Raw genomic sequence first — 27,995 nt, 5'->3', positions numbered from 1 at the left:
AAGGTGCATTATGTAGTTTTGGAGAAGACATTTGAATCAGAAGAGAAAGATCTTCATTGACTGATTTTTTTTTTATGCCCCAACAAACAACATGAACAAACTCATACTTCATACTGTATTACTTTGTTGATATGTGGCTGACACTGCCACCTTTGTAGCTTCAAACAGTGTTCTGAGGACCTTATTTTCCTCTGAGAACAGCTTGTTATTTATAGAGAAAATAAATATCATATTAAATATAAATATAAACAAATCTCTCCAAGATTAACATTAGCCTCCTTCCAGTAACACATGATGTGGACAGCAGTGTTTCTGCTGGCCTCAAGCTGCTTTAACAGCACACTTTTCATTTCATATCGGGAAAGCAGCCGAAAGTCCACGAATGACTTCGGCTCCCTCCGTCTGTCACGTGAACAAAATATTTTGTAGTCAAAATCTGTGCCTTCTGCGCATGCGTCGCGTCCGAAAACGTCCATCGACTGCATATCTCGGCTAACGTTGACTAACTATTGGAAAATAATGCAAATATTTACCGGTTGTACGCACCCTGCTTAATTTCGACGGCGACATTTCGGTCTCGGGACGACTAGAACGGGACTTTCATCATTATTTCGGTATTTTAGCCGCAGTGGCTCTTTGTTCTCCGTGGCTGAAAAACTCCATTAACCGTCAGCCCTCTGGTGTCCTCCTGCAGTCACGCAGTAGCCTCATTGGGCTGTAGTGACTCAGGAGCTGGCTCAGCGGCTCTGACTGGTGTATTAGAGACATGGCTCGTACTTGACTGCGCCCGAACAACAACTGTGTCCTGCTCCGGTAAGGAATGGGGAACCGGAGTCAGTAGCTGCTGAAACTGTGGTGTTAGCCTGCGCTCAGCAAGTTCACCATGATGTCCGTAAGTTGTGTGCTCACTCCGACATGCATGTTACTTATTATGTATCACTGGAATAAGTTCTTTCTGTATTTTGAGTTGTGTCTCTAGTGTGCTGTTGAGTCACAGCATGTGGTGTGGACGGGAGCGGACCACAGTAAACACAGAGGAGCAGAATCAGTGCTTTAAGCTGTTGACCCAGTTGTAGACAGAGTACTTTAACTGGGGGTACAGGGCATTATATAGTAGACTAATGCAGTATGGCTGACATCAATTAAATGTGACACTTAACACATAAGTTAACCAATTTTGTTTTAGTTCAGTACGTGTTTTATGTTCATTCTGACAACATGGTTTTCTAAAACAATAGCGTGGTATAATCATACCATCACCATACAATGCCACTGAGAGTAAATAGCCTACTTGATAACATTGAGTTATTGCCCAGCCCTACATTCAATCCATTTATCTCACATGTACCTTACTTTATTTCCTGGTATTTTCCAAAGTGAATCATAGCTTTTTTAATAATCTGTCATTACTTCCTTTTAGACCGCCATAAACATGAAGCTGTAATATTGTATGGTTAAACTATTTAGTTTAGTTAAATTTTAATCAGAAGAGAAAATTCTCCCTTGACTGATTTTTTTTCATTTAATGCCAACAAACTCTTTGTTTTTGTGACTGAATGAACAAACTGACCTTAAAGGACAACACAATTTCTTGCTGTTTTACTTTGTTGATATGTGGCGGACCCTGCCACCTTTCTAGCTTTAAACAGTGTTTTGGGACCTTATTTTCCTCTGAGAACAGCTTGTTTTTTTAGGTGTGGAAAAAATGTATATTTCTCAGTTTGTATTCTCACCTCATTAATATTGTAAATATTAAAATTCTGATTTTATATTTCTTCTCCAAAACTACATAGTGCGCCTTTTTAAAGTGGCAAATTAAGTCCCGAATATGCTAATGACATGAGTGGCAACCAACCAAAAACACAGATCCAGTCCTTGAAAGTGTACTGAGTGTTTGTAGTAGAAACACCACTCTCCTTGTTTGCAGTCTCAGTAATCACCTGGCAAGCTAATATCTGGTTTTCTCAAGCGGTTTGAAAGATAAGCTCACAATGATCACCCTGCCTGGCCTCAAGGTAGATTGTTGACTCAAGATATCTATATTTGTCCTTCTCCATGTTTTCCGTGTGCCTGAAATACTTCACGTAGTCAATATTACAGTACATCTGCACTATTTGTGAACTTTGTTGACCTTTTTCTATGTTTAATTGTTAGAATCTTTATTTCAGTCAGAGAAGTGTCAACAGTTTGACAACCATAGAACTGGATCTTAGTGGAATGGCTAAAACTGAAAATGACAACGAGCTAATCACTCACTTTTCTGCAGAACCAGTTTTTTCTCTTTTACTGCTGTCACATTTTTCTGAAAAAGATAACTCAGATCCGATCAGATCTTATTTTTGTAGGGTTAGTCATCATTTTTGACATCATTAGAAGGAAGTCTGACAGGGCAAGAAACAGAGAATCAGACAGATGTTGAACTAACCCCAAGGTATGTTTGCAGGAGAATATGAAGGTGAACAGTACAGTTTACGGACCAACTTCCTGGTGCGATGAGAGAATGATTACATACGCTACAGGTTGGCTCCCTGTGCTTTGACCTCCACATACATTATCTTAGATCATCTGTCTTTGCTGTTGGCTGGTTTACAAACTGTGTGATCATCTCACTGAATGTAATGATTTTACTCATGTTTAGCTTTGATTGGTAGTATGCAATTTAAAAAAAAGTCCTTGGCCATTTCAGATGGACATCCTGGTTATATGAAATACACATTAAACCTCTAAACCACAAGGAACCTTACAGGTTGAGCTTTGGGTTTCACATGAAGGGAGCAGACAACAGACACATTTAAAGATATATAATGTAACATTTCCACATTGTCCCAACATTTTTGTCAACAATGATGACTGTTGCTATAACTTTCACGTAAACCTCACTGTCCTCGTCTGTGAACATTTCCACCTGTGTCACATCAGATAAGTTTTCATTGGCAATGGTGGTTATATCACAATGAAACACAACTCCAATGATCCCACGCTACTTCACAGTGTCATCAAACTCCATCTTTCATTTTCGTTCTTTTGACTGAGAGACCCTTTAGTGGCAGAAATGATGCGCTCTTCCTTTATTCCACAGTGATATATTATGGATTAGAACTGCCACATTTTTATTCTAACAAACTTTAGAGAAATGTAAATGTCCAAGTGACATTTTTAAATTTCTTGTTTTGTCCAACCAACAGATCAAAACCCAAAGAAAAGGCCTATTTTAATTTTATGAACCAGATAAAGTTTGGCCTTATGGTTGTTTTTAATCAACTAATTGATTGGTCAGTTTGGAAAATCCTTCCTTTTAGACCTTCTCCGGTGTGCAGCTGGTGAGAGCCACTCATGCCAGGCCAGGTGGTGAAGGGACAAAGAGCTGGGCAGGGACTGGGCAGCAGTAACACACACACACACAAACAGTACATTCCTCTGTCAGTCACACATTCACAGCAGCAGGGCAGAACAGAGTGTGCTTTTGTGGGACCATACGTCCTGTAATTGTGGAGCGAGAGATCAGCTGAGTAGATTTGCTCTGAATGGCGTAAATTGGGTTTTTTTATTATTAAGGAATCCAAAAATGATTTATAGAACAGAGGAGGTTTTGAGTGCGGCATGAAAGAATGTAAAGATAATTCTGCACGCACATCGTATGAAAACTGAAGAAACAGGAGTAAATCAACAGTTTTCCTCAGTTAAGTTCATTTCATTGTTCTTAAACAATGTGTGTTGTTTATAATCTTTATTGTTCTGAAATGTTTATGTTGACCAGGTTTCTGTTATCAGGTATTTTCCTTTTTTGTTTTTAACCAGGAAAATCCAACAAATTCAAAATCTTTCTGTTCATGTTAATAGATAACATATAATTTCTCCCATTTGTTTGGACTGGGACGTTGAAATCACTTGGAATGGCACCAATTTTTCCAGAAACAAGACGTAAACACTGGCGTTATTACTGCTACTTTTTATAACGATAATGATCTTGGTCTTTTATGAAAAGGTAAAAAGGAGAGAGTATGGGTTGCTTAGATCTGTAATCAAAACCGTTCTGAGTCATTGCACCAGAAAATAAAGCAGGTGAGGGCTGATAACAGAGCAGTGCAGCAGCTCTCAGTCTTACATGACTGATCGTGGTGGAAGGGAGGCTGAGGTCAGCGTTGTTGCAACACCTTGGCGTGCATTAATTTTGTTCAGCCAGTGAACAACGACAGCTGCTTCAGTTTTTTCATGTTTTTCTCTTTTTTCTTTAGATGACTTTTGGAGTGTCGAGCAGCGTGACGCTGCTGTTTGACTTCTGGGATGTGCACGGGCCTGCAGGTAACAGTGATACTGTCCAATATCTTCAATTCAGAGGATTCAAGATTCAAGATTCAAAGATTTATTCGTCACATGCAATTGTACAAGTACAGCAGTAGTGAAATGAAATTGCAACCACTCCGTTTACTGTGCATAAAAAAAAAAGTGCAACCAGAAAATAAAACTGAATAGAGAATAAAATAAAAGACTTAAATTTAAATAGAAAAAAGTAAAATAAAATATATACACACATATATATATATATATATATAGATGTATGGTGTTTGCTGAGTGTGTGTTATGTTGGTTTATGAGAGTTTATTGTCTAAATGGCCTGAGGGAAGAAGCTCCTCCTCAGACGCTCAGTCCTGGCCATGACACTGCGTAAGCGCTTACCAGAAGGCAGCTTCACAAACAGTTCGTGGTTGGGGTGGTGAATGTCCGTTATGATCCTGGTCGCTCTGGACCTGCACCGCCTGGTGTAAATGTCCTGAAGGCAGGGCAACGCAGTTCTAGTGATGCACTCAGCACATCGGATCACTCTATGCAGAGATTTCCGGTCCTGGGCGCAGCAGTTGCTGTACCAGGCTGTGATGCTTCCAGAGATGACAGACTGGATGGTGGCAGAGAAGAAGGTTTTCTGCAGCCCTGTGGAGATCTTAAATTTCCTCAGCCGTCTGAGGTGATACAGGTGCTGCCTAGCCTTCTTCACAGGAGCTGTTCACAATATTGTGGAATCAGTCTTGGTTGTCCTTAAAAACCAGTTCTTCTGCTTAAAACATACAATAGTTTTGTGTCAACAGACACTCCTGTTTTTGCTGAACGCACATGGGATGTTTATATAGCATCACTTTAAACTTAAGCAATGCATTTTTTTTAAAGAATGATCGACTGAAAACCTGCAGGCTTGAAGGATACGACTGAAAACCTGCAGGCTTGAAGGATACGACTGAAAGGTTGCAGCCTTTTGTGGAGGGCGTAGCAGCTGTCATCAGCTTGATTTCATATCAGTAAATGACATTGGCCTGGTTTCAAAGTAAAGAATGTGTCGGATCATCTGTAGACGACTCTGAAACCTGCCCTTCATACTTTTCATTTTCCACCATCCGTCTGTTCAGTATGAGAGCTTGACCACTGCTGAGATTATGAAGCCAAAACCTTTATTTCTGGGTTTAATAATAATCCATTATTCATGTTGTAGCATAAACGTAATAATGAACAATTTTATAAGGAGCACTTGGTTCAGTACGTGCCAAGCTGTACCTCAGTTTGAAGACTGTTAATATGACACAAACTTTTTTTTTTCATTTGACTTAATATATAGCCAAAATGTTAGAAAGAGTCTAAATTAGAAAATGATAATTTAGATTAAAGAATAAGTAAACAAGGCTTAAAACTGACCAAATAGGAAGTGCTGGACTGCCTGATAGCCCCCTATCCTGTCTGACTCCTAGCTGTCCTATAAAAAATATAAGCTAAAAGCCCAGATTAATCTTTTCTTTTTTTTTAAAAAGTGTGCTGCCAACGGACTCAACAGTTACTCATTCATCACACATTTTGATTTTTCTCCTAAAAACATTGAGATTCCATACCAAGCTCTACTCAGTTCTCTTCTCAGTTATTTGTTACTTACTGGCCAACATAAAGTACAGTATATGCCAGTCCTAGTATATATTTGTCTCAGTGCCAATGTGGTCAGGTTCTACATAGTATGTTTCAAACTATGGTTATGTGTTTAAAGCATAACCAGCGTACAAATGATGAGCCAAGAGGATTATGCAGCAGGAATAGATTGCTTATATACACTGAGATATGTGACTCTGGATTGCCATAAGAATGTATAGTAACTGATGTGAATCCGAGCTGATTACACCTGGCATCTTCTGCGAGTTAGCTACCAATTCTGTGTTGTGTAAGTTAAAATATGAATCAAAGCTAAAGCAACATCTCCATATTCAGGGATGAGTTAGGGTTTGTGACACCGAGCTCAGCTGTATGAGTTAACTCTCTGTATGTGGTGTTTTTCTGTCTCCAGGGATGGTGCTGTCGGTGTTTGTGGTCCTGCTGCTGACGGTCTTCTACGAGGTTCTCAAAGTGTGGAGGGTGTGGCTGGGGAGTAAGTCTAAGCTGGCCCAGCCTAAGTCTCCGTACGCCGTCCCTCCGCCCCTCCGCACTGACAGCAGCTCTGTACTGGAAAGCAGTCCCTCTGAATCCTCGCTGACCCCCATCGAGCCGCAGCCTCCTGCTCCAAACACCACAAACAGGTCAGGGTCCTTGTGATATACAACTAGGTCTAAATAAGCTTATATAAATCACAAACAATATGGTCATTTTTCTTTCTGCATAGAGCATGCTGCAAAAATATAAATAATGTAATACCTGATAATACTATTAAAATATAAGTTTTTTGGAACAGATCTCCATCAAATGATAATGAGTACAGTCCTAGAGGTCAGAAAATTATGGAAGCCAGTTTCTGCCAGTAAAAGGAAAAATATATCCCCATGGTTAGTTACATTTATTTTTTTAAAATCATAATTTCAACTTTTTATGTCACAGTTTTGACGTATTACAGTGAAACTCTCGCCAAAATGCAACCTAGGCTTTTTTTGTGAATGTGTTTGAGTCAAACCTTCATGTAAAAGCATAATTAAGACGAAAAAGCCACTTTTAAGATTCACCGTAGTTTCGTTTCCAGGTCAAACTAATTTTCAATGGTGTGCAGGGGCAACTTTACGGTAGCATCAAAATCGCTATTTTTAAAACACTAAGAAGACTCGACACAACATGAAACTTTGCTCGTAGCATCACCAGGGTCTCTACACATGAACACGAGCATTGAGAACATTGTTTGTGTACACAGAGTTAACTAAAAAGAAGGTTTTTGAACAACTCACGTTAGCAGTAGCAGTAGCCGTCCTGCCAGTCGAGATGCGTCGATCCCCGAGTGCAGCGTAACATGGAGGAGAAAGCTCCATGTTACGCCGGGGATCAGGGATCGGGGATCGACGCATCTCGACTGGCAGTACGGCAGCGAGCGGAGCAAGCTACTGCTAACATGAGTTGTTCAAAAACCTTCTTTTTAGTAAACTGAAGTGGCTTTTTCGTCGTAATTATGCTTTTACATGAAGGTTTGACTCAAACACATTCACAAAAAAAGCCTAGGTTGCATTTTGGCGAGAGTTTCACTTTAAGTCACTTACTATTTTTAAATCATTGCTTTTTTTCTTTCTTTATTTTTTTACTGGCAGAAATGGTCTTCCGTACAAATAAACCTGAAATCCTACATGTAACAGCCGTTAGATTCTATGAGCTTTCCTGACCCTGTTTAACCAGTTAAAGCTGTATGTTGCTTTGTGTCTGTGTATCTTTGCACCTGTCTTCACACAGTCGAGTATTCCCACTCACTAGATGTATGTGAGACTGAACACTGACCTCTCTCTCTGTTAGCTCATAGAAATGTATATATAAGCTAACAGAAAGGGAACATTGAACTCCTTCCCTTTCTGTAAAGTGTCACCTGTTCTGTCATAATGATTGAACACAAAAACAGCATGTAACCAGAGTCCTTGACTGGTAAAATCCTTCAACATCTCGACAAAACAAAATAATGAATTTACACTATTTTACTGAATAAAGTATTTGAAGTAATGATCTTGTCATATAGATGTATTGCAGCCTGTGTAAGTTATGTTTTCCTCTCTTTCCTCCTCAGATATTTGCTGCATGGTATCCAGACTCTCCTCCACATGCTGCAGGTGTCTCTGGGCTACATGATCATGCTTTGCGTCATGTCCTACAACACCTGGATCTTCCTCGGGGTCGTCGTGGGCTCGGTTCTCGGTTATTTCATCTCATTTCCTCTCCTGGGTCACGCCTGATGGTCTGGACAGTTCAGACAGAGGACAACATTTGTTTTTTTTCCTTTCTCCCCCCCCCCACAAGTTAAAGGATCTCACACTTTGGATACTAAATGGGAAACTACTTGACTGACTTCTTTCTACGTGCTGTTCTGTTGCTCTGTAGTGGAGTAAGTAAGTATTATTGAAGGTTTTAACACTGGAGGGGCATGAAAGGGGAATAACTACTGAAGAATGAGCTGCACAACACTTACTGTCACATAAAACTCCATCTAGATTGTTGACATTGTTGACACATCATTCTATCAGTTTGTCTCCCGTGTCTGGCCTCAGGACTCGGTACGAATGGGTGCCATTTACATTTGAACTGACACAATACCTTTTTTTGGTACTTTACTCTCTCTGTAATAACATAAATGTAATTTCAGTTGTAAAAAATAAGTTCAAACTTCTTAACTTCAACATGTTACACACATAAAATACAAAACTCTAACCTCTCCACCCCCAAACCCATTCCTTCAACCTCGAGCCTGTAACAGTCTGCCACCAGGGCATAGCGTGAGACAGTGGAGCGTTTGCGAACACACTAAAAATGCTAAGCTAACATCATCCAAGAGAGTGAAAAAAGCCCAGTGATCTCCAACATCACCTTGTCTAACTAGCTAATTAATTACCTGAAGATGTGGAAGTCGTCGATATCTCACCTTCAGTTTACTCAACCATGGAGGGTTCAACTTCTTCAGCATCGTTAGCTGCAGCTGCTGCAGGAAATTTCTCTTTCAGGCTACCAAACACAGCACGCCATTCAGTTATTAGATATATTTAGATGTGTTAGAAGCATAGCTCTGGCCTGCTTCACAGTTAGCATTACAGACATTGCAGTGATTGTTGTCTGCATAAAGTGTAACCACAAATGCGACCACTTTTGGCTCACCATGTCCCCGACTCAATGTGACATGAACAAGCTGCATGGATGATGTAGTCTCCCTCTCTCTTTTTGTCTATACTCCAAAGATGCCCTCTCAGGTACCGAAACTTGGCACCGATTGATTTAACATGAATCAGTACTCTTATTGCCAATGTTACAGAAGCCAAGGACTCAATTGATAACTTGAATAACATTTGTCTTTGACAGTAGGGACTGTGTGTATAATTTCATCTTTAATAAGGTGGTAAGTGCTTCTCTGTGGTATTACTGTTGGTACTGCTGTTCCAAACACAGTTTTAGCAACATGGCTACAGCTAGCAGCCAGGCTAATGTCCAAAGCAAAAAACAACAGTAAGAATTGCGATTTAACCTAGAAACCCTGATCTCAGCGCTATGAAAAGGCAGAGTAAAACACCCGGTTGTAGGCAGGTTTTGTTATTTACTGAACTGTTATTTTACTGATCTTTACGTCTCAAGTCCCAGTTGTACGGAGAAACACATATTTTATTGGGGCAACAGACTTTGACACAACACTAGAGTTTTCCTCTGCAGCGTAGAGTTTCCACAGTTATTCCAGTCTGTCCACTGTTACCTGAGGATAGTGACCTCTTCCTCTGTGCTGTAATGCAACCTTCATTTTTGCGGGGAAAATTCGAGCCCGGTGGCAGATGGAAAAGCATTGTGAAAGTGAGGCTAATAGGGTATCAGTCTGTACACGGATGGTGTCGTCTATCTACAGCCATTTCACTGTGCAGTGAGTATTTACTTAAGTAGAAGCAAAAAAGTTGTCTTGCCAGCTTCAAGAGACACAACATTGTGTTTCTTAGGCTCAGTCCTGCTTCTCTAGCAGCAAACATCTACGTGAGTAATGGAAAAAGGGATTTTAGTGTAGTTTTAGTTGGAGAAATGCATTTGAAACATCCACAGCAGAGGTACATCAAGAATCAGAGATAGGAAGTCACCCTTAGCTTGTGGCGTGTAAGGCCTACGGTTGCTTCTGTAATTTAAGTTTATTCTCATCCACCATGACAGACTGTTAGACAGTTCACTGTATATCACTAAACAATTCAAGGTGTTAATGACACTACAAAACTAGACTTTCAGTCAGAAAAGGAGAGCTCTGACTGTGTTGATGAGACATTGCTACTGTAACTTTAGAGTAAAACTCATACTGATGACTTTCATGTTTTTGACGGCTTAAAAAGCAACATTTTTAAGTGGAACCAACAACATACTTACATACATACAGTATTTAAGTATTGTGCATAGTTTTCTATCTTTTGCAGTGTTTCGGAGTGAAACCTAAAAACAGACTCAGAACAGACTGAGATTTTCAGTCAGAGGTCATAAGACTCAGATTCGGGAACTGAATCATGGGATTGCGGCTTGTAAACTTCTCTCTTGTGTCATCTTGGTTCTCACACGTATGTCAGGGGACAGTGAAAGTTGATCATGAGGGTTTTGTGGCAATCATTGACAAACTACAAACAGTTTGAGTGCCTTGCAACTGACATTTCACGTGTTTTCTATAGAAATATCTAACTTTTATATTTCTAAAACTGATTCTGATAAGAGAAACATTTTCAAATATGTGGTTTACTAATAAATGGCAATATTTTTTTTCTCCGCCCTGGTTTTTGTGAAACAATCTCAAAGGATGTGGTCAACAAAAATAAAGAATAAAGTTGATAAACTTGTTTTTATTCATCCATATTTTATATAATTCAAGAAGACAAAAGTACTAAATATACAAGTTTAGCTGCTGACACCAAACAGACAGATTTTGTAATAAATAAACAGGAGATGGTGACAGAAAATGGTCCCCCACTGAAGTAATGGGTCTTAATCTAAAGGCAGCAAACTCAAAATGTGCTTACTGATACAGTGACAGTTTATAATATGGATATATTATTTCACAACAGGACACTGACTCATGAAATAGGGAGGGGAGGACAAGAATTTAAACTCTTATCAGAATTTGACAATATACTGTAGCTTGGTACAAAAGTGAAACTAATCCACCTGTGTCTGTGTGTGTGATGCTAACATGTGATAACACTTTGTTGTACAGGTTTACCACAAAGAAACTGATATGTAACTGCAAATTCAGAAGAAGATTCCCAGAGATGTTTTCTGTGTGCCAATTGTAATAAAAACTATGTTTGTACTTCTGCCTGCACACTTACATTCCACTCTTCTGTATATACAACACCTTCTGTATTCCATGTCTGTTTGGTTCATGGCAGAGGGATCCATCTTCTGTTGCTTTTCCTGAGACGACTTCTTTTATTTCCATATCTTTCCATATTTGAATCGAGGGTAGCCTTGAGATTCTTGCTTTGTGGTTGGCAGGTTAGCTGAACATGCAAAAATCACTGTCTCTCATTTCACTATACTTGGTACCAAATTACATAGATCCTGGAAATCCCCCCATATATGTATAATAAAACATAATATTTACAGTTTATCAAACCTCCTGGATTTACAGAACAACCGTGTCATCAGTGTCTCGTCATGGCTTTCACTGACACTACTGTCTTTTTTACACAGCCTCTTCATCCAGATTACATAGATTTAAGAAAATATTTCACCCAGTTTGTAAAATTTGCAATAAATTAGAATATATTGGTTTCAAAAAGAAAGATCCTCGCTGTCATGTTTGAGTCAATGTATTTACAGTGAAGTTGAAAAGACAAACTATTGGTTGATATGAAAAAGACAAAAAATCAAGCAGTAGGAATCTACCTTGTAATTAAGAAGTGAGCTTCTGATTACAAGTTCATCAAAATCCCACAAGTTAGAGATCATGGTCATCTACACCCAGAGTGACAAAAAACTATGAATTTTGGTTTTGTTGTCAAAAAATTTAAAACATTATCAAATCACAGTGGAGGGTGTAAATCATTTCTGACAGGTTTCAATAAAAACATCTCGAGTTGAAACATAAAGGCCATTTGCGAATACAGGAAAAGCATTCAAAGTAAACAAACTTCATGTTTCAAACAATTGCATTTTACAAAAATAGATACCAGTATTTAAAAAAAATAGCACTTTTAAAATAGCAATTCCCCATACAACACCTAAAGATTGATTGTAGCACCCCCTGCTGCCCAGGTAGAGGATGTGAGCATTACAGAGGGATCCATTCACCTGCAGTAAAGTTAAAGGCACAATCTGTATATATAGTCTGACTGCATAAATGTGAGATATAGTGAGAAAACATAGGCCCATCCTCTGGTGTAAACAAACAATTTACATCATCAATAACTTGGGGGTTGTTTAGTGTTCCTTTCTTTTTCTATAAGTTTAAAAAAGTGGATGATAAACTTAAAATAATCTGATCCTTGTGATGGACCCACAAATAAAAGAGCCTTACTCATTTAAATCAGATATGTCGAATTCAGTGTCATACAAAAAAACTTGCTTTGAGATTTACAAAGCTGCATAGAGAGGGAACCAATCACCAAAGAGATGTCTCAAACAAATCGAGGGGCGGATGGAGGAGTTGGTTTCAAAGTGTGCAATATAACAAACATCAATATAATGAAGAAAAGGCAACGCTTTGAATTAAACCTTTAAATACAATCCTTATATCGTCCCACGTCTCTCCCTTGACACGTGATGCACACTCTGCTGTATTTCTCTCCAAAGTTTTCTCCAGCTTTAGAGTAACGTTCAGACGATTGTTTTCCTAAGTTAAATTTCCACCTCCACGTCCACCGGGTCAATAATTTTGTCCTCTCCGTTCAGTCTGTTTGTCATTGGCTGAGGCTCGATTTCATCCGGCCCCTCGTTGGTCGGTGACTGGAAGCCACTGTCGCCATATGAGCCGGTGTCTGTGGCCAGTGCCAGCTTCGGTGACGACTCATAATCGGATTCTGCTGTTGAGACCTCAGCGATGCGTTCACTGTCGTCTTCCTGTACCGCTATCTCTATTTCCTCGATGGCGTCCTTGATGGCTGTTTCCTCCTGATGCGCCTCATCAGCTTCCTGCTTCCTGTTTCCCATCAGCTGCTGGAGGAGTGACTGAGGGGACGACTTGTCTCGTGGAGATTTCCTGGGGACTTCCTCCACCATGGTGGTTACATGGGTCACGTCCTCTTGTACTCCATCGTCCATGGTGATGGTGCCCGTGGTCGGCTCCGTCCCATTGGTCACCTCGGTCCCGTTGGTCCCGTTGGTCACCTCGCTCCCGTTGGTCCCGTTGGTCACCTCGCTCTGGTTTTCCTCTGACACAGGCAGCACCATCTCCACCACAGGATTTATCAGGTCTCTGATTTCATTCACGCTGTCAGGAGATTTGGGAAGCTCAGGCAGGTCTTCTTCCTCATCATCCTCCTCCTCTTGGTCCTCCTGTTTGACCTCAAACATCTCCACATCCTCCTCAGGGATCAGCTCCACGCCGGGGACCTCCAGGCAGGACTCGTAGGACAGAGGCAGCCCGTCCAGCTGGATCATGGACACCACCTGCTTGCGTCTTTTCCCAGTACCTCCTCCGCCGCCGACAAGGCCACCATCTACAGTGCTCTCCGGCTCATCAGCCCCGAATTTAGAAGCCCAGTCCACCGAAGGGTTGTCTCCGAGCAGGTGCAGGTTGGGATCGCTGTTGGTCAGAATGATGCTGTCCCTGTACAGGTTGTGTCTCCTCTGGACGGCTGCCTCCTTCACAGCTGGACAGAGAAAGAAAATGAGAAATGTTAGCAATGATATTTCAAGTAGACACATTATTCAACGGCCACTACAACTTTTTTTCCCTTACCCATCATTATGTCCTTGGAGACAGACTGCAGCACCACCTCCTCGAACATGTTCTCCACCAGCAGGAAACGGGAGAAGTCCTCAAAGATCAGCTCTTTGAACTGAGGCAGCACCTGAGGAGGAAGGGACACAGATGAGCTTCATAAAGCTTCCAGACGTCAATATATATCAGTTAACAACGTATTGATATTTAATGTTTCTGATCCCTTTAGTTAGTGTGAATCTGTGGATATGTTGTCAGGGAGGGTTAAATCAGAGTAAAGCCTATCCGCTGACCAGGGCTACATGCTAACTGAAGGATTCAGAAACATTACGTTTACATTTTTGTTAGCTGACATTAGCTAATATGGACTTGTGCTTTCTGTTGTGAATTTTGGCAACTGGTTTGGCACCGATTATTGGCCTGCCTGTTATAAGACTCGACATTCTGACATTCTTGTATTTGGAGATTCTTTGTCTAATTTAAAGTAATTTAAAAATGCACTACTTTGGCTCTGATGCAACCCTCTCTCTGTCTGTAGTCACCACTCTGGTTTCACTCAATGTCCTGCCCACAAAAAATCTGACTGGTTTCCTGTTAAAAAGTAAAAGCCATTCAACTTGGATTAAACAGAATCTACAAAGTAACTATTAACATAAGTTAGTAAAGAAACATAGTGGAGTAAAAAGTACAATATTTGCCTCCAAAATGTAGTGGACTGTGAGTATAAGGTAGCAGAAAGTGGAAATACTCCACATAAGTACCTCAACATTAGGGCTGCACGACATGGTCAGAAAATGTATTGTAATTATTTTGACAGATACTGCAATTGCGATATAATTCATGATTATCATGGAGGATTATATTTTACGTCACAATTTTCATTGTCATTGAAAAGCTAGTAAAATCATCATGATACGGCAACAAACATGTTTTATTACATCTGGAGAGCAAGCTTTGTAGGCCAGAGCATCTCTGCAGCACTACAGCATTTCACTAAAACACTGTTTTGTGACACGTTTTACCTTAAAAATAATAATTGCAGTTCTTGCGATTTGGATATTGTACTTAGTCATAATGCGATTTCGATTATTTTGAGATTAACTGTGCAGCCCTACTCAACATAGTATCAACATACTCAAGTAGGTGGAAAAGTCACAATACTGTACTGACATGTAGTATATTGTAATGCATGTAACTGAAAGAGAGTCTAAAATGACAAAGTGTAAAGAAATCTGATATGAGACATGTTGTTTGATACTCACAGGCGAGCAGGATGGCGAGAGCTGCTGCAGCATATATGGGATGATGATCTGCAGCAGAGCCTCTCTGAAGAACTTCTTTCGCACCGTGCTGCTGTCATAATCATATTTCTGGAGGAGGAGATGACCAGAAACACATGCACAGCTCAGTGACTCATAATAGCCTCTTTACTTGTAGCTCAAATCATTTTTAACTGAGAAATTCACATCTACCAACATTTCATCCTGCATTTGCTGAAACCTCACCTTCCCTCTGGAGATTATTAAAATATACAGTATATCCAGATACGGCGTGACGAAATGGACCTCACATAGTATTCTAATTTTGTTAACCAGATCAGGTTAGATAGCGACGTCTCATTCATCTTAGCAAGGACCGGCTAATTATGGAATGGCCCCATTTAAAGAAAAATAAACATAACACAAATTCAATTTGATCAACCTTTATTTACCATCTGCATGGCTAAATAAATAAATAATTAAATATATATACTGTATGTATATATATTGGGGGAATTTTGGTGAACTGATCCTGAAAGTTTGTCTACAACAGTATACTACTCCTCTGATTTAACTTTTCCTATTTTACCTTGAGGACCCGGTCCTGGCAACACTGGATGGTCTTGCACATTTCATTTTCTCCCTTGGCCTCTAAAGACTGGTTCAGCAGCTGCTCGAAAGTGTACACCGCATTGTCCATTTGCTGTAAAATAATACATAAAGTTATACAGTTGCACAAAAACAGAACTTACAAATTGTCATACTCCTTTTGTCCAGCAGGTGTAAGTAGAGACTTCACCACAGGCAGGACAGGTTGCTAGTGGTGTGTGTGTGTGTGTGTGTGTGTGTGTGTGTGTGTGTGTGTGTGTGGCTTACAAGGAACTAGGGAGTGTTTTCAGACATCCTGACACTACCTTCAGTACATGCTGATTCTTTGTGTTATTTCAGAGAACATCGCTGCAGCAGCTTACCTCCCTCATGAGGATCTGGGCCCTGCTGACGAACACAGAGGGGTCCGAGACGTCGAACCTCTGCTGCAGCCCCTCCAGATTGAGCTGCTCCACCTTCTCGTAGCAGCTCTGCATCTTCACTGGGTGGAAGGCAAGCATGGACAGCCTGTCCAAGTGCTGAGGGGGAAGACAGACAGACGACGGTAATGATGATCGAGATGGTACAAGTAGGAGAGAAAGAGGTTGAGGTGATTGTTGAGGATCAGTCAGGGAGATCAGCTGAGGACACTCCCTGACTTGTAATTAGAGACCAGCACTAAAAGGACTTCCACAAACACACACTGTCTTTTCATGCACTCTGATCATTTTGTTATAATTAAAAGTCAGACAATACACTTAAAGACAAATTCACGCATTAACACCTTAACTGTATTATATAACTAAAGTTAAGTCTCCATTGGGTTTCACAGTTCAGGCTGGGTAAGTCACTGTAATTGTTCCTGTCACACAGCTTAGTGAGGTTTCTGTCTGTGTGATCTGTGGAGCGGTTTCATGTGAAAAATGCAGCTTGGTAAGTGATGTGGCTAAAAAAAGGGCTTGGTGGATTTTGTGTTACATGTTGATGCAAGTATCAGAGTGTCTGTTAAAGGTCCAGTGTGTAGGATTAAAAGGCATCCACCAGTGAGCTCGCAGATTGCAACTGACTGAACACCCTTCATCTCACCCTCAGAAAGGTCCTCTTTAGAGTCAGTTTTTGATTTGTCTGGTTTACGATAGAAACAGTGATTATGTGTTGTATAATAATGAAAACATAATTATTAACAGATATTCCCTTTCTGCTAACAGATCCTCACATTGGTCCCTTACAGCAGCATTAATCACAGTTTTGACATTAAAGGTGCAATATGTAACAATCAGCCACCAGTCAAAGTCATGCTCAAAACAAATAGGGTGCAGGATATCACCAGAGTAACCGCTAACCGCTGCTAACTGTAGGGGCAATTAGCCAGTAAGCTCAGTTAGATGTGCAGCTAGCTGTACAGAATGGGAGTTCAGAGCACCGGGGGAATGTTGGTGTTTACACTGCTACCAAAGGAGCTTTGGACCGGATGGAGACGGGGCTAGCTGGTTAGCATTCTAACTTCAGTAGATACATTGCAACACAATACATTCCTTTACATTCTGTTGACTTTCTTATTTATTTAGTGTTTTCAACTAAAATTCGTACATATTTAAAGTGACTACGAGGAACTTTCAGTTTTTGTTGATTCTAGCGCCCCTTTGGACAAAAGGGGTACGACACCAGCGCCTGTTGTTGTGAAGATCTTTGCTAGCATGACAGAAATACTGCAGGATGAATTGCGATGAGGTGATGTACATATATTTGATTTTATATGTGATATATGTGATCGGACCTGAGAACAGACATTAATAATAACTGAATAAAAATAGCAGTCTCTTCACTGATGGTCTGTTTGCTGTTACAGGTCATTTATAATCATCAGAGGAATCAGAGACTGTTTCATAAACACTTAAAAGTTCCTCGTAGTCACTTTAACTCTGTGAAATGGGAAAGAAGCTAACAGTGAAATACCCACAGAGAATTAACATCAACTAACTTTTGGCCTCTTTTAGCTCATTGTTTTGATTTTACAGCACCTTTACTGAAGCAGCAAACGGCTGTTTTCACTTTCAGCATTTAACAAGTAAGCCCTAACTTTCTATGCTGATAATATATCAGGCCTGTGTGTTTGACAGCTTGTTGTGGAATTCTTCTGCACCCTGGTGGCCAAAAACAAATGAATGCAGCTTTAAGGACATGACAACACCTTCCCAGCTGCTTTCCCTCTATATTACCTTTGGTTATGAAACAGTTCTTGTAGACTTGTGTTACTGGAGATGACTCAAATTACTGTGAACCATGTTAACACCTAACTATTACTTAACAGTAATTCATGTACAGAGAGGCAAAACTCCAGCAACACTTACCTACCTTAAAAAGGGTAGGTAAGAAATGTTGTTTGTAATGCCCTCTATGATGACCCTGATTAAGGCCACAAGTTGAAATGTGTTGTTCAAACAATAAAGTTGTTGTATAGACTTGTTGCTGGAAGCTCCATGCACAGTGGAAGTAGGTGTAGTTGTGCCCCTACTCTGCTACTACAGATATTCATGTACAGACGGAAAGATTTGTAGCAGCAGAAAGATGACTCACGTCTCCCAGTTTTTCTTTGCCTCCTCCGTTGAGCGAGTTCTTGCTGATCTCCACCAGCTCCCTGAAGAAAATGTCCCTGACCTCGGAGAAACCTCGGCTGGTGGGCTCCATCAGGGCCTCCAGGATGGAGCTGATGTAGGGCTGGACGCTGGTCCGCAGGAGCTGGTCCGCCTTGGGCAACACCAAAGCTGCACACCAGCAGCGACACATGGAGAACGGAAGAAAAAAAACAAAAACTTACAGTTAGGTCCTGCAGCTTGTAAACAAAGATGACGAGTCAGTCAAGGCATGAAGAAAAATAAAGGCATGGCTCTGAGTTAATAAGAACTATGCAAATATGTCCTCTCAATGTGCAGTGTATTGTTTAATACCAGGATGAAATGGTTGGCATGTTTGCAATGACATTTAAGTAAACACACTTGAGCTGTTTCAATGGAAGCCCTGCAGCTTTCATCGTCTGAGATACACCTGTTGTTAATGTAACCTGTGCTGAAGGAGACCGTCAAAATAAAATTCACAGCTAGGTTTACAGCACTAAACGCCTGCAATACCTTTGCGTAATGTGAACCTCTATCGTTTTGTGCAGTTGACTCGTAGTTTGAGCCTTATCTGTGGAATTAAAGTCAGAAACTGCCAATACACTTCAGGTAATGGAATGCAGTTCAGCCACTTTAGTTCAATGGGAAACAGTACATGCAAAAAAAGAGCAGCCTGTGCCAAGTTAGCTTTTGAATAGAAAGCTGACAGGCTCAAAGGGTGGATGCTCAGACTCAAATACGAAGTGGAAACTGCTAGGAGACTAAAATGAGGAAAATGTCAGATATTGAGGGAGGTTTGGTTACAGGGGAAAGGCCCTGTTAGTGCCAAATGTCCAAACAAACTGGCAGGAAACCTGAGCGGTGTGTCGTTATTCAGTGACCAGACTGATAGCTTGACTGTGCCAATAATCCCTCAACCAAAGAAACCACAGCTACATCGCAGTGAGGCAAACAATGAAGCGTGCACTTGAGGTCGGGAAGATCATGTTACACAGCACAGCGAGCACAAAGTGAACCAAGTCATTTTGCACAGCATGTTGGACATGTGTAAGTAGGTAAACGGAGGTGGTGTTCAGTTTAAAGTAGATTCACGTATTAATATGCCATCAAAAATGGAAAAGTGACTTCAAGTACAATTTGTGTAAAACTACACCACATCTCAGAGGGAAATATTCTACTTTTTCTTCTGCACATTCACAACTTTAGTTTCTTTGCAGATTTAGATTAATTATACAAAATATAACCAACTAATAAATGATGTATTTTTGTGGATTATATAACTTTATTAATCCCTGGGAGAAACCTTTACCAGCTGCACCATTAATGTGTATGTTTAAACATGCACTATGTAGTTTTGGGGAAGAAATGTTAATGAGAAGAGAAAGATCTTCATTGATCTTTTTACTTTGTTTATATTTGGCGGACCCTGCCACCTTTCTAGCTTCAAACAGTGTTCTGGGGACCTTATTTTCCTCTGAGAACAGCTTGTTTATTCAGTTATGGAAAAGGTTTGTATTATTCCCCTTTAATATTGTAAAGTATTACAAATGGCTGGTGCCTGAAAAAAGCCGCCTAAAACTGAATGGAAGCATCATAAAACATCTCCTATTCATTTGTCAAAGCAGGAAGATCCATTTGCAAAAGACGGCTGCTGATATCTTTGGTCACCTCGTATCTTGCTGCTGACGTGCTCTTTAGCCGTGATCATCTGGTCCATATCCGTTCTCAGTCTGGCATCCAGCTTAGGTCTCTGGACCTCACAGGCTTCGACCAGTGCTTCGTACTGACCAGTGGTCTGAGCCAACACCTGCTTGTACACTGCATCAGAGATCTGGAGGAGAGAGTTGTTCAAACACAAAATGGGTTTTAGACTTGTCTGAGCCTCTCCTGTGTTTGTACAGCATGTCTGCAGTGCACTTTGTGGTAGAACAGGAACTCACCAACATCCAATTCCTCTGCCTCTGCTGCATCTTCCCCTTCAGACGAGGTCCGATCATGTTTCTCAGCTCTGGGTGGAGGGTCTCCATCACCAGGTTAGCCAGAATCTGTCCACACAGAGGATACAGTGTTTATACTCTTTTCATATGTATTTTTATAATTCATGAATTTTTATGTGTACATAAGTAAAATAGAACAGAAATAAGAGATCCTGTCTGGATGCTATTGGATTGATTTCCACGTATATACTACGTAATAGTTCATACTGTGAGCTGCGAGGTCAGTCCCATATTTCACCAGTTACAGGATGTTATGGTCACTATGGAAATATGCCAACTGGGCATTTTTACCCTAGAGGTGTAGTCAAAAACAACCAATATCTCCACCCAAAGAAAAATAAAAATAAACCTTAGAAAAGGCAGCCTCTCTTTCCTTTGTGGTTACATGGCTACAGTGGGGTGGTTGTGATGACACACAGCTGGACAGGCAGGAAAGCTGGTTTTAGTGGCACTGCCCTCTCAGCTGACACACACACAGGAAGCTCAGCACCCCAGTGAGATTTAAACTAAGCTTAACTAAATATTTGTTGAAACATGTTGTTGTTTTAATGAATGGCTGCGACAAAAGCAGAATAGGTTTGCAGGTTTTTTCATGCAGAGGAACAGAAACGCCTGACAAACAACAGGTGTACTGTTTGCCTAAAGGTGGAGGTACTTATTAAAAAAAAGAAAGAAAAAAAATTATCTTTTTTGTTGTTTGTTTTTTGTGCAAAGTCACTATCACATCTATCTGGAACCCCCCAAAAATGTAAGGCCAAAAAAGCCCTTTCAACCCTATTTTTGGTAAATAAATAGACATAAATTCATAAGAAAAGAATATCATACCTTTCTTTTGTATTTATCAATATCTCCATGTTGTAACGTCTGCGCTGGATAGCCAGATAACATTGTAAAAAACAACAGACTAGATCTAAACCGAGTATATGGCTGGACCGTCTATGGTCAACGTGCTCCTAAGGACTTAATTAAAGACTGCCTGTCCCTCCAGTGTAAGCCTTTTAAGGACGTAATTGAGGCTCGTGCCTATTCATTTTGAAAGAGCAACAGGCAATGGGAAAAACAAACACTCAAACTGACCAATGGTGTGACTTTATCACTCGCTGAGTGAGGCAGGGACAGACTGTCCTGTTTATTTGCTGTGGTCCAGCCAAAAAAGGATGGTGCCTGAAAATAACAGACTAAAAATGGTCGAGCAGAATCTGCTCGATACGCAAACAGAGGCAACTCTAGTTACTCTGCTACATTCACACATAACATACTGTGTACTTCATGTACACAACAATGTCACAGGCACCAGTTCAGCCCATTATTCTGCTGTATATTCTTCAGTAAGCTCTTTGTGATACCTCTACCACTGCTAATGTAGTGTTTCAGAGTCAAGCTACCCTCTTGTGGAAGAAATCATTGTTTTTGAGCCTTGTTCCTGCTACTGGTCGGCGAATCTGTTTTTTGTATCACCTCATGACGTCAAACAACACTTTAAGCTGACCTTAGCTATGGTAGCTGGAGCTGGACTGTGTGCTTCAATGAGGTGAGCGTTAGCTTTATGTGCTATCATACAGTATATTGCTTTGGCTTTATTAAGTTGGTGCTTGTGTTTATGATAAAACAGTTTACCGTGAGTCACACATGGATTAATAATAATAATGATTAATGACTATATTTTCCAATTATCTCAATACAGAAAACAAAGGATGCTAGTATTAACAACATAAGTATGCAGCCAAAGAGAAAACATGTTCATTTGTAATCTGAGTTGATTTCTAACCTTCAGCGACTTGAGAGCAGAAGATCTTCACAACAACATTAAAACCATATACTGTACTGTGTGTATACTATCACATTTGATTCCCCTTTATCATAAATATACAGTAATCATCATTGTTTGTTTTAACATGTCCATAGCTGAGTACATACTGCAGTGTTCAGGGATTTAGAGAAAACATGAGATAGGCAGGAAACACCGAGATTAGTGAAGAAAAAGTGACTGCCATAAACACACAGAGTGACCACGAGGCACGAGCAGGAGAGTGAAAGGGACTCATTCAGAGGGGAGACCCCAATCAACAGTGTGTGTGTGTGTCCTTGTGAGTGCTGGTATGTTGAGGGGTGGGGTCGTGTTGCTGACAGTCTCTTTGAAGGTGTTGTGTAGGTGCATTCTTGTACTGTAGTGTGAGGAAAGGGTGTGTGTTCATGACGTGTTTTCCTGAGCTGTATTCATTGAGAAAAAGCCTCTGAAAACACTGCCTTTCATCCATCACTGTGACGACTCAATGGGTTAAACTATGGTCCTGACCTGGACTTTGAAGAGGTAATCACAAGGACTGTTTGGAAACTGTTCCTGAAGATCCGTTTTAACTGTCACCTTCAACAAACATTAAGGCACAATATCCTCAGTGTCGATCCTTCTCCCAAGAGGGAAACATAAGTTGTATCAGGGGCTGGATCTTGTAAAGAATATGGCCCACAAAGGCTTCTTCCAAGAACCTGAGAGGTAAAACCCAACGTGATGTCACCCACTGGTTTATGAACTCATTCATAAATGAAGCCTCATGTTTAGCATCACAACTGTCGCCAACTTGTTTTTTTGGAGCCAGAAGAGACCATATTTGGACAAGATGGTGGAGCTTGGGGGGTTAGAATGGACCCCTAATCCTGTCAATCATATGATAGCAATGCACTAAAGCATACACCGCTTTATCATCTATTTTACTCGAAGTGGAACCATAAATTACAAAATGAACATCATTCTGTATTGGAGAAGACTTGAAACTAATGATAGAGACCATAAACTCACAAAGGAAACTGTTTACTGAGGTAATAAATCAAGTGAGAAGCAGGGTCATTTTCTCATAAGCTTACATACATTCTGACTTCTTTTTGAAACCAGTAGAGTCGCCCCCTGCTGGCCATTAGAAAAGAAATGTAGGTTTAAGGCACTTCCACAATTTGTTTCACTTTTCAGAGCTGGAAAACACACTTTATAAATTTTAAAACTTTTATTTTAAAACGTCAGGAAACCAGTTACCTCAGAATTACTTCCCTGTCCTGCATGAACTAACCCACAACTTGGGGACACAGCTACATTGTGATTAAACTGAGATCCTGACCTGTGGGGGCTTTCCGCACATCATGGCCCAGGTCCCGTAGTGTCCTTTGGCCTGTCTGTGAAGTCTCACGGCATCAGTGAAGGCTGGCGTCTGAACAGTGCAGTCCTCTGGCAGACCTGTTTGGGGCAGAAAAGAGCACATGCTTGGTGACATTAGAGAAACAAGACCCTTGTCCTCCCCTCATGTAAAAGAAGACGCAGTTGGCTGATCTTAGTAGCAAGAAGCTAGTAGAGGGATGCTTATTTTGGATTGCATGACTCCTTTTTATTGATGTAAGGTCTCAGAGTACTTGACTCAATGGATGTTTACATGGCGTGGGATGAACAAATGTGTGGACATTTCACTGGCTTTAACGACAGTTTCCATAACATCTGAGTCACTTCTGCGAGACGGACTGAAAGTATCATTTTGGACAGCGGTATATTCCACAACAGTCGCTGGGGTGCATGACAACATGTGCACACTCTGTCACACACAGCTGTGTCATCCCTGAAAACAGGAAGAAGTTGGCTTGTTAGAGGACAGATCTCATATGGTTGCTATGGTTACTGCCCCTCCCAGCCGACAGGACAATGGAGGCGGCTCTCAAAGCACTCGGCAACATGCATTTGTTTTCAGGAAGTTGGTTCCTATCATGTGGTTTTGTTTAAGTGATGAAAATACATCACTGGCTCCCTCTCGCTCTCTCTCAAGGCCGCAGCACTGGGCGACACGTGAGTGCTGAAAGTCATACATCCCTCACAAAGGAGTATAAACAGGTGAATGGAATAAAACATCCCTATAATTAGCAGTCTGTCCTTCAGAGCAGCTCCTTCTATAAATAAAAGCGATGGGCCCTTCTGTGAGTCGGCCCTTCTGACGCAGAAATGTCTAATTAAAGGAAAAGTTTGCTGTTTTCAACCCAGCCCTTATTGAGATGTTGTTTATCGTCATGTATAATGGTCAATAATATACAGAAGCACAACTTCAACAACAGCAACAATACCTTGAGAAAAAGTTTCCCTTCTTCAGCATTTTGCTGGGGCTAACATTTACACACGCCCAGTTTACATCTGGTATTAACAGGCGACAACGATCTCTAAATACAGGAGTGAATGCACCCAAGACACATTGAGATCTGACTGTTCAGACCACATTTGGAGTTGGTCTGCATATGGCGAATATGGCCACATTGTTTTAGCTGTGTGTATGCCAAATGTGTCCCGGGCCACACTGAAGGACCGCCTTCTCAACTGACGTCCTCTACATAAGTGGAAGTAAATACTTTTTCATAGTGATGTCACATTTCTACAAATCCACAATTCAGTTTGACCTTCCATATTAAGATCAAGATTCGATTATTGATTTACATGTTGTTGTTGTTTGTTTTTTAGAAATGCCCGTAATGCCATTGTCAGACATTCACATCTGGATTTGTAAAGATCATCTTAAAAAGATAGGGGCATACCACAACAACAGCTTGATTATCCTCAAAGGCCATTGGCAGGTTAAGGTTAGGCAAGTTCAAAAAATATTCACCAAAAATAAAGATTTCAGAGTTTTTTTTTCTTTGCAACTGAAACAGTATAGTTTATTTGTATATAGCGCGGGGAAGTGAAATCTGATCGAGACACGTGGAGATGCATTCTCCTGCCAGCTGTGAACTGATGTACTTTGAGCTGTCCACTTTGGATCACCCAAGATGCTTGTTAATGCCAGGGCCATAGTAAGCTGTACTTTTTCCACTTTCCACTGTCCATTTCCCATTGTGAAAGAAATATTTAGAACATTTACTCAAGTCAAAGTGGATATACTACGATGATACTGATTTTCTAAGCCCAAAAACAACCCATGCAACTGTTGCATGAGGCTGTTCTGGACATTACATTCCAGTCTTTCTTTCTTGTGAGGCCGATTCCTCCGGAGGTGCCAACACATGAGAGACAAGAATGCAGACGTTTCCTGCACTGCATAATGGATGAATGTTTGGTTTACCCAGCATGCCTGAGCAAAAAATCTGTTTTATGTGAAGTCCGTTGGGCACAAGCATCAATGTGCAAGTGTGTGTCTTTATTGCAAGGTTGTTTTGTCTGTGGCTCTAAGTCTGTGACTCAGAGGAGGCTGACAAAGACAGGAAGTGACCAAGGAGTGAGGAGGGGGGAGAAGCAGAGCCAGACAGGAAGTCGTCTCTGCTCCTGGTTCACTAACTCTTCGCTGACAGGCTGGGGGTCGCTGTGTTAGCTTGTATTGGCACAAGTGTTCATGAGAATTCACTGGACACTAAGGTTAGAGGCGCAGTGGGAAAATAAGGGCACAGACATCTGCCTTGTTGGCAAGCGACCAACCATCACTTGAAGGCCAAACACAGTGAGCAAAGTGTCTGAGGGACGCAGCAGCAGGCTGGCTTATGGTCTACTGTCCTAATACCAGACAGTTCAGGACCAAAACTGATGATGTGCATGTCAACAACAGCCACATGGCCTTTTGAAGAGTTCATGACCAAGCAGTAAACCAACCAGTTCCCCATGATTATAATTTATTTGGATGGCTTCACATTGTATTTTTACTTTCTCTGCATGAGTGATTGTTGCATAAGCAGCATGCACAGGTGTTTATTATGTGACACAACCTGATATTTACTAGTTCCTAGTTGAGCTCAGAACAACACACCCTCAACAAGAAGCTTCAGACACACAACTTGCTGTTGTTTGTTATTCAACATCATACCTGCCACCCTGTTCACTTCTGAGCAGGCTTTCCAGCCCCCACTGCTACGTAATATGCAGCACATTTGCATGGTTAAAAAAAAGCATAGCTGATAGGGAGCACAGTACGTCATTATCTCTATTTATTCAAACAATTAAATTACCTGTAGGCAGGAGTTGTTTTTTTAAGCCTGAAGTTTATATGGATTGATCAGAAGGTAGAAAACTTTTTATAGAACAGCCTCAGATCAATGTTTTTGATCACAACAGTAAGAGAACTATTTACAGACTAAGTTTTTAGAAACTTAATAAACTTCAGTCAGCCACCCAGCGAGGAATTTCCTTCATCAGGTATGACACATTTTAGTTAGATGAAAAGTACATTATCGGTTCTGGATTCTAGTCTCAGCTGAGTACTCGCTCAACCCAAATTGCCAATTCAAATTTGGGGGCAAATGGGCAGATCGTGTGTGGAGCTGAGGTGGAAAGAGAAGCAGAAAGCTCTACTGCTTAGTGTCTCGCTCAAGCTAACTTGCCCCAACATACCATTATGAAAGCTCAAATATTTGCGTAATGAAAGTGCAACTTTAAAAATCCCTAACACACACACACATTAGTACAGAGGATTTCAAGAGAGTCAAAGATACTGCATGAGGTGAGTTAGAGTCAAACCATGTCCTCCTTCTTCTTTGAGTCATAACTGAGTCAAAACACACACAGACAAACACACATTTCTACATTCAGAGTGACCCACACTTTCCAAGGAAATCATTATATCCAATTGAATCTCCACATTTCAAATAAATGTCCTCAAAGACTATTGTCTTTCATAAAAAAGAGACTCCTTGTGACTAGCACTTGCTTGAGAATCATCCCGTTTTTATCAAAGTAATTCAGTGATAACTGTCTATATATCCATGGGTACTTTCCCAAAATAAGAACAGCTAATTCATCATATTTTTAAAGGTGCCAATTTGCAAAAATCTCAAATTGTAATCTGCAGCTAACTCACTGGTTTCCATGGCAACATTATACTTCCTGTTTACATCTCCCAAAAGCCCCTACATCATGGGAATTGTAGTACAAAATGTTAGAGCAGGATTGTTTCAATGTTTTCATAATCACGTTACTTGTGGCCGGGTTCTCGTCTGGGAGCCATAGGGCTGCAACATTCAGTATTGGTGGTTTTCTTATTTACTGTGTGTCGTATAATATTATTTTGAGCAATGCGCCAATTTCAACATTTTTTAAAACTTAAATAGTAGATGTGATCAAATAAATCAGTCAATCTATGGCCAGAATACCAGTCTGAAACGGCTAAAAGTAAATTCCTCTACATTCTCAGCTCGTTGCTCACCAAGGAAACTTCCTCTTGGTGCCAACAGAAAAAGGAAAATACTTTTTGACAACCTGCCAGGCCTGTGAACCACTACACATTCTCCATGTGTCTGAACCATACCAGATGAAGGGACAGATTACAGTTTCTCTGCACTGCATGTGTATGTGTGTGTGTGCTGTGTATAAATAGAACATGTGGCAGCACTTACCACGGTCTCTTTATTTGAGGCATTTCCCTCCCTGCCTTTGCTCGCCACACTCTGGTTGGCAGCAGCCGTGGATGAGTTCCCAGGCCTTCGCATCTGTGTGTGTGTGTGTGTGTGTGTGTGTTTCTCTTGAGTTAAATATATTTGATATTTCTAAAAACCCATTAAGAATTTGGATGTCAAATACTGTCAGGCTAGACTTCGGGCCACCTGCCTTCCTACTGTAGCAGGTTTTAAACACTTGCTTCAAACCCTCACTCTGCTGCTGCTCCCACTGACATGCATGAGTAGGATTTCCCCTACACATGGTGCAGCCCTATGGAAGCAGCCAAACCCACAGTACAATAAACACTCATTGAAACATACCATCAGCCACAGACATCACAAA

The 27,995-nt window shown here is 40.8% G+C and overlaps 2 protein-coding genes across 3 annotated transcripts in view; one reads left to right on the top strand and one right to left on the bottom strand.

Annotated features, from left to right (window-relative positions):
- The first annotated feature begins 448 nt into the window (after positions 1–448).
- Positions 449–11,236, top strand: slc31a2 (solute carrier family 31 member 2). The gene is made up of 4 exons (XM_073477858.1): positions 449–892; positions 4,236–4,302; positions 6,317–6,545; positions 7,997–11,236. The coding sequence occupies exons 1-4, from the start codon at positions 884–886 to the stop codon at positions 8,160–8,162; spliced, it is 471 nt and encodes a 156-aa protein (XP_073333959.1). The 5' UTR covers positions 449–883; the 3' UTR covers positions 8,163–11,236.
- Positions 11,237–12,626: 1,390 nt separating this feature from the next.
- niban2a (niban apoptosis regulator 2a) overlaps positions 12,627–27,995 on the bottom strand; it is a 33,101-nt gene continuing 17,732 nt past the window's right edge. The window contains exons 6-15 of one of the 2 annotated variants that reach the window (XM_073478269.1): positions 23,380–23,495; positions 20,213–20,317; positions 19,941–20,103; positions 18,235–18,422; positions 16,041–16,196; positions 15,659–15,772; positions 15,073–15,180; positions 13,829–13,940; positions 13,282–13,739; positions 12,627–13,227 (exon numbers count right to left, since the gene is read on the bottom strand). In XM_073478269.1, coding sequence (XP_073334370.1) covers positions 12,766–13,227; positions 13,282–13,739; positions 13,829–13,940; positions 15,073–15,180; positions 15,659–15,772; positions 16,041–16,196; positions 18,235–18,422; positions 19,941–20,103; positions 20,213–20,317; positions 23,380–23,495 — 1,982 coding nt within the window. In that variant the 3' untranslated portion in view covers positions 12,627–12,765. Of the gene's footprint in view, positions 13,740–13,828; positions 13,941–15,072; positions 15,181–15,658; positions 15,773–16,040; positions 16,197–18,234; positions 18,423–19,940; positions 20,104–20,212; positions 20,318–23,379; positions 23,496–27,995 lie in introns of both variants that reach the window. The other variant, XM_073478268.1, reaches the window with a different exon arrangement.

The sequence above is a fragment of the Pagrus major genome, chromosome 12 (genome assembly GCF_040436345.1).
Source record: "Pagrus major chromosome 12, Pma_NU_1.0".
Classification (NCBI taxonomy): Eukaryota; Metazoa; Chordata; class Actinopteri; order Spariformes; family Sparidae; genus Pagrus; species Pagrus major.
This window is presented reverse-complemented; position numbering and strand designations above follow the sequence as displayed.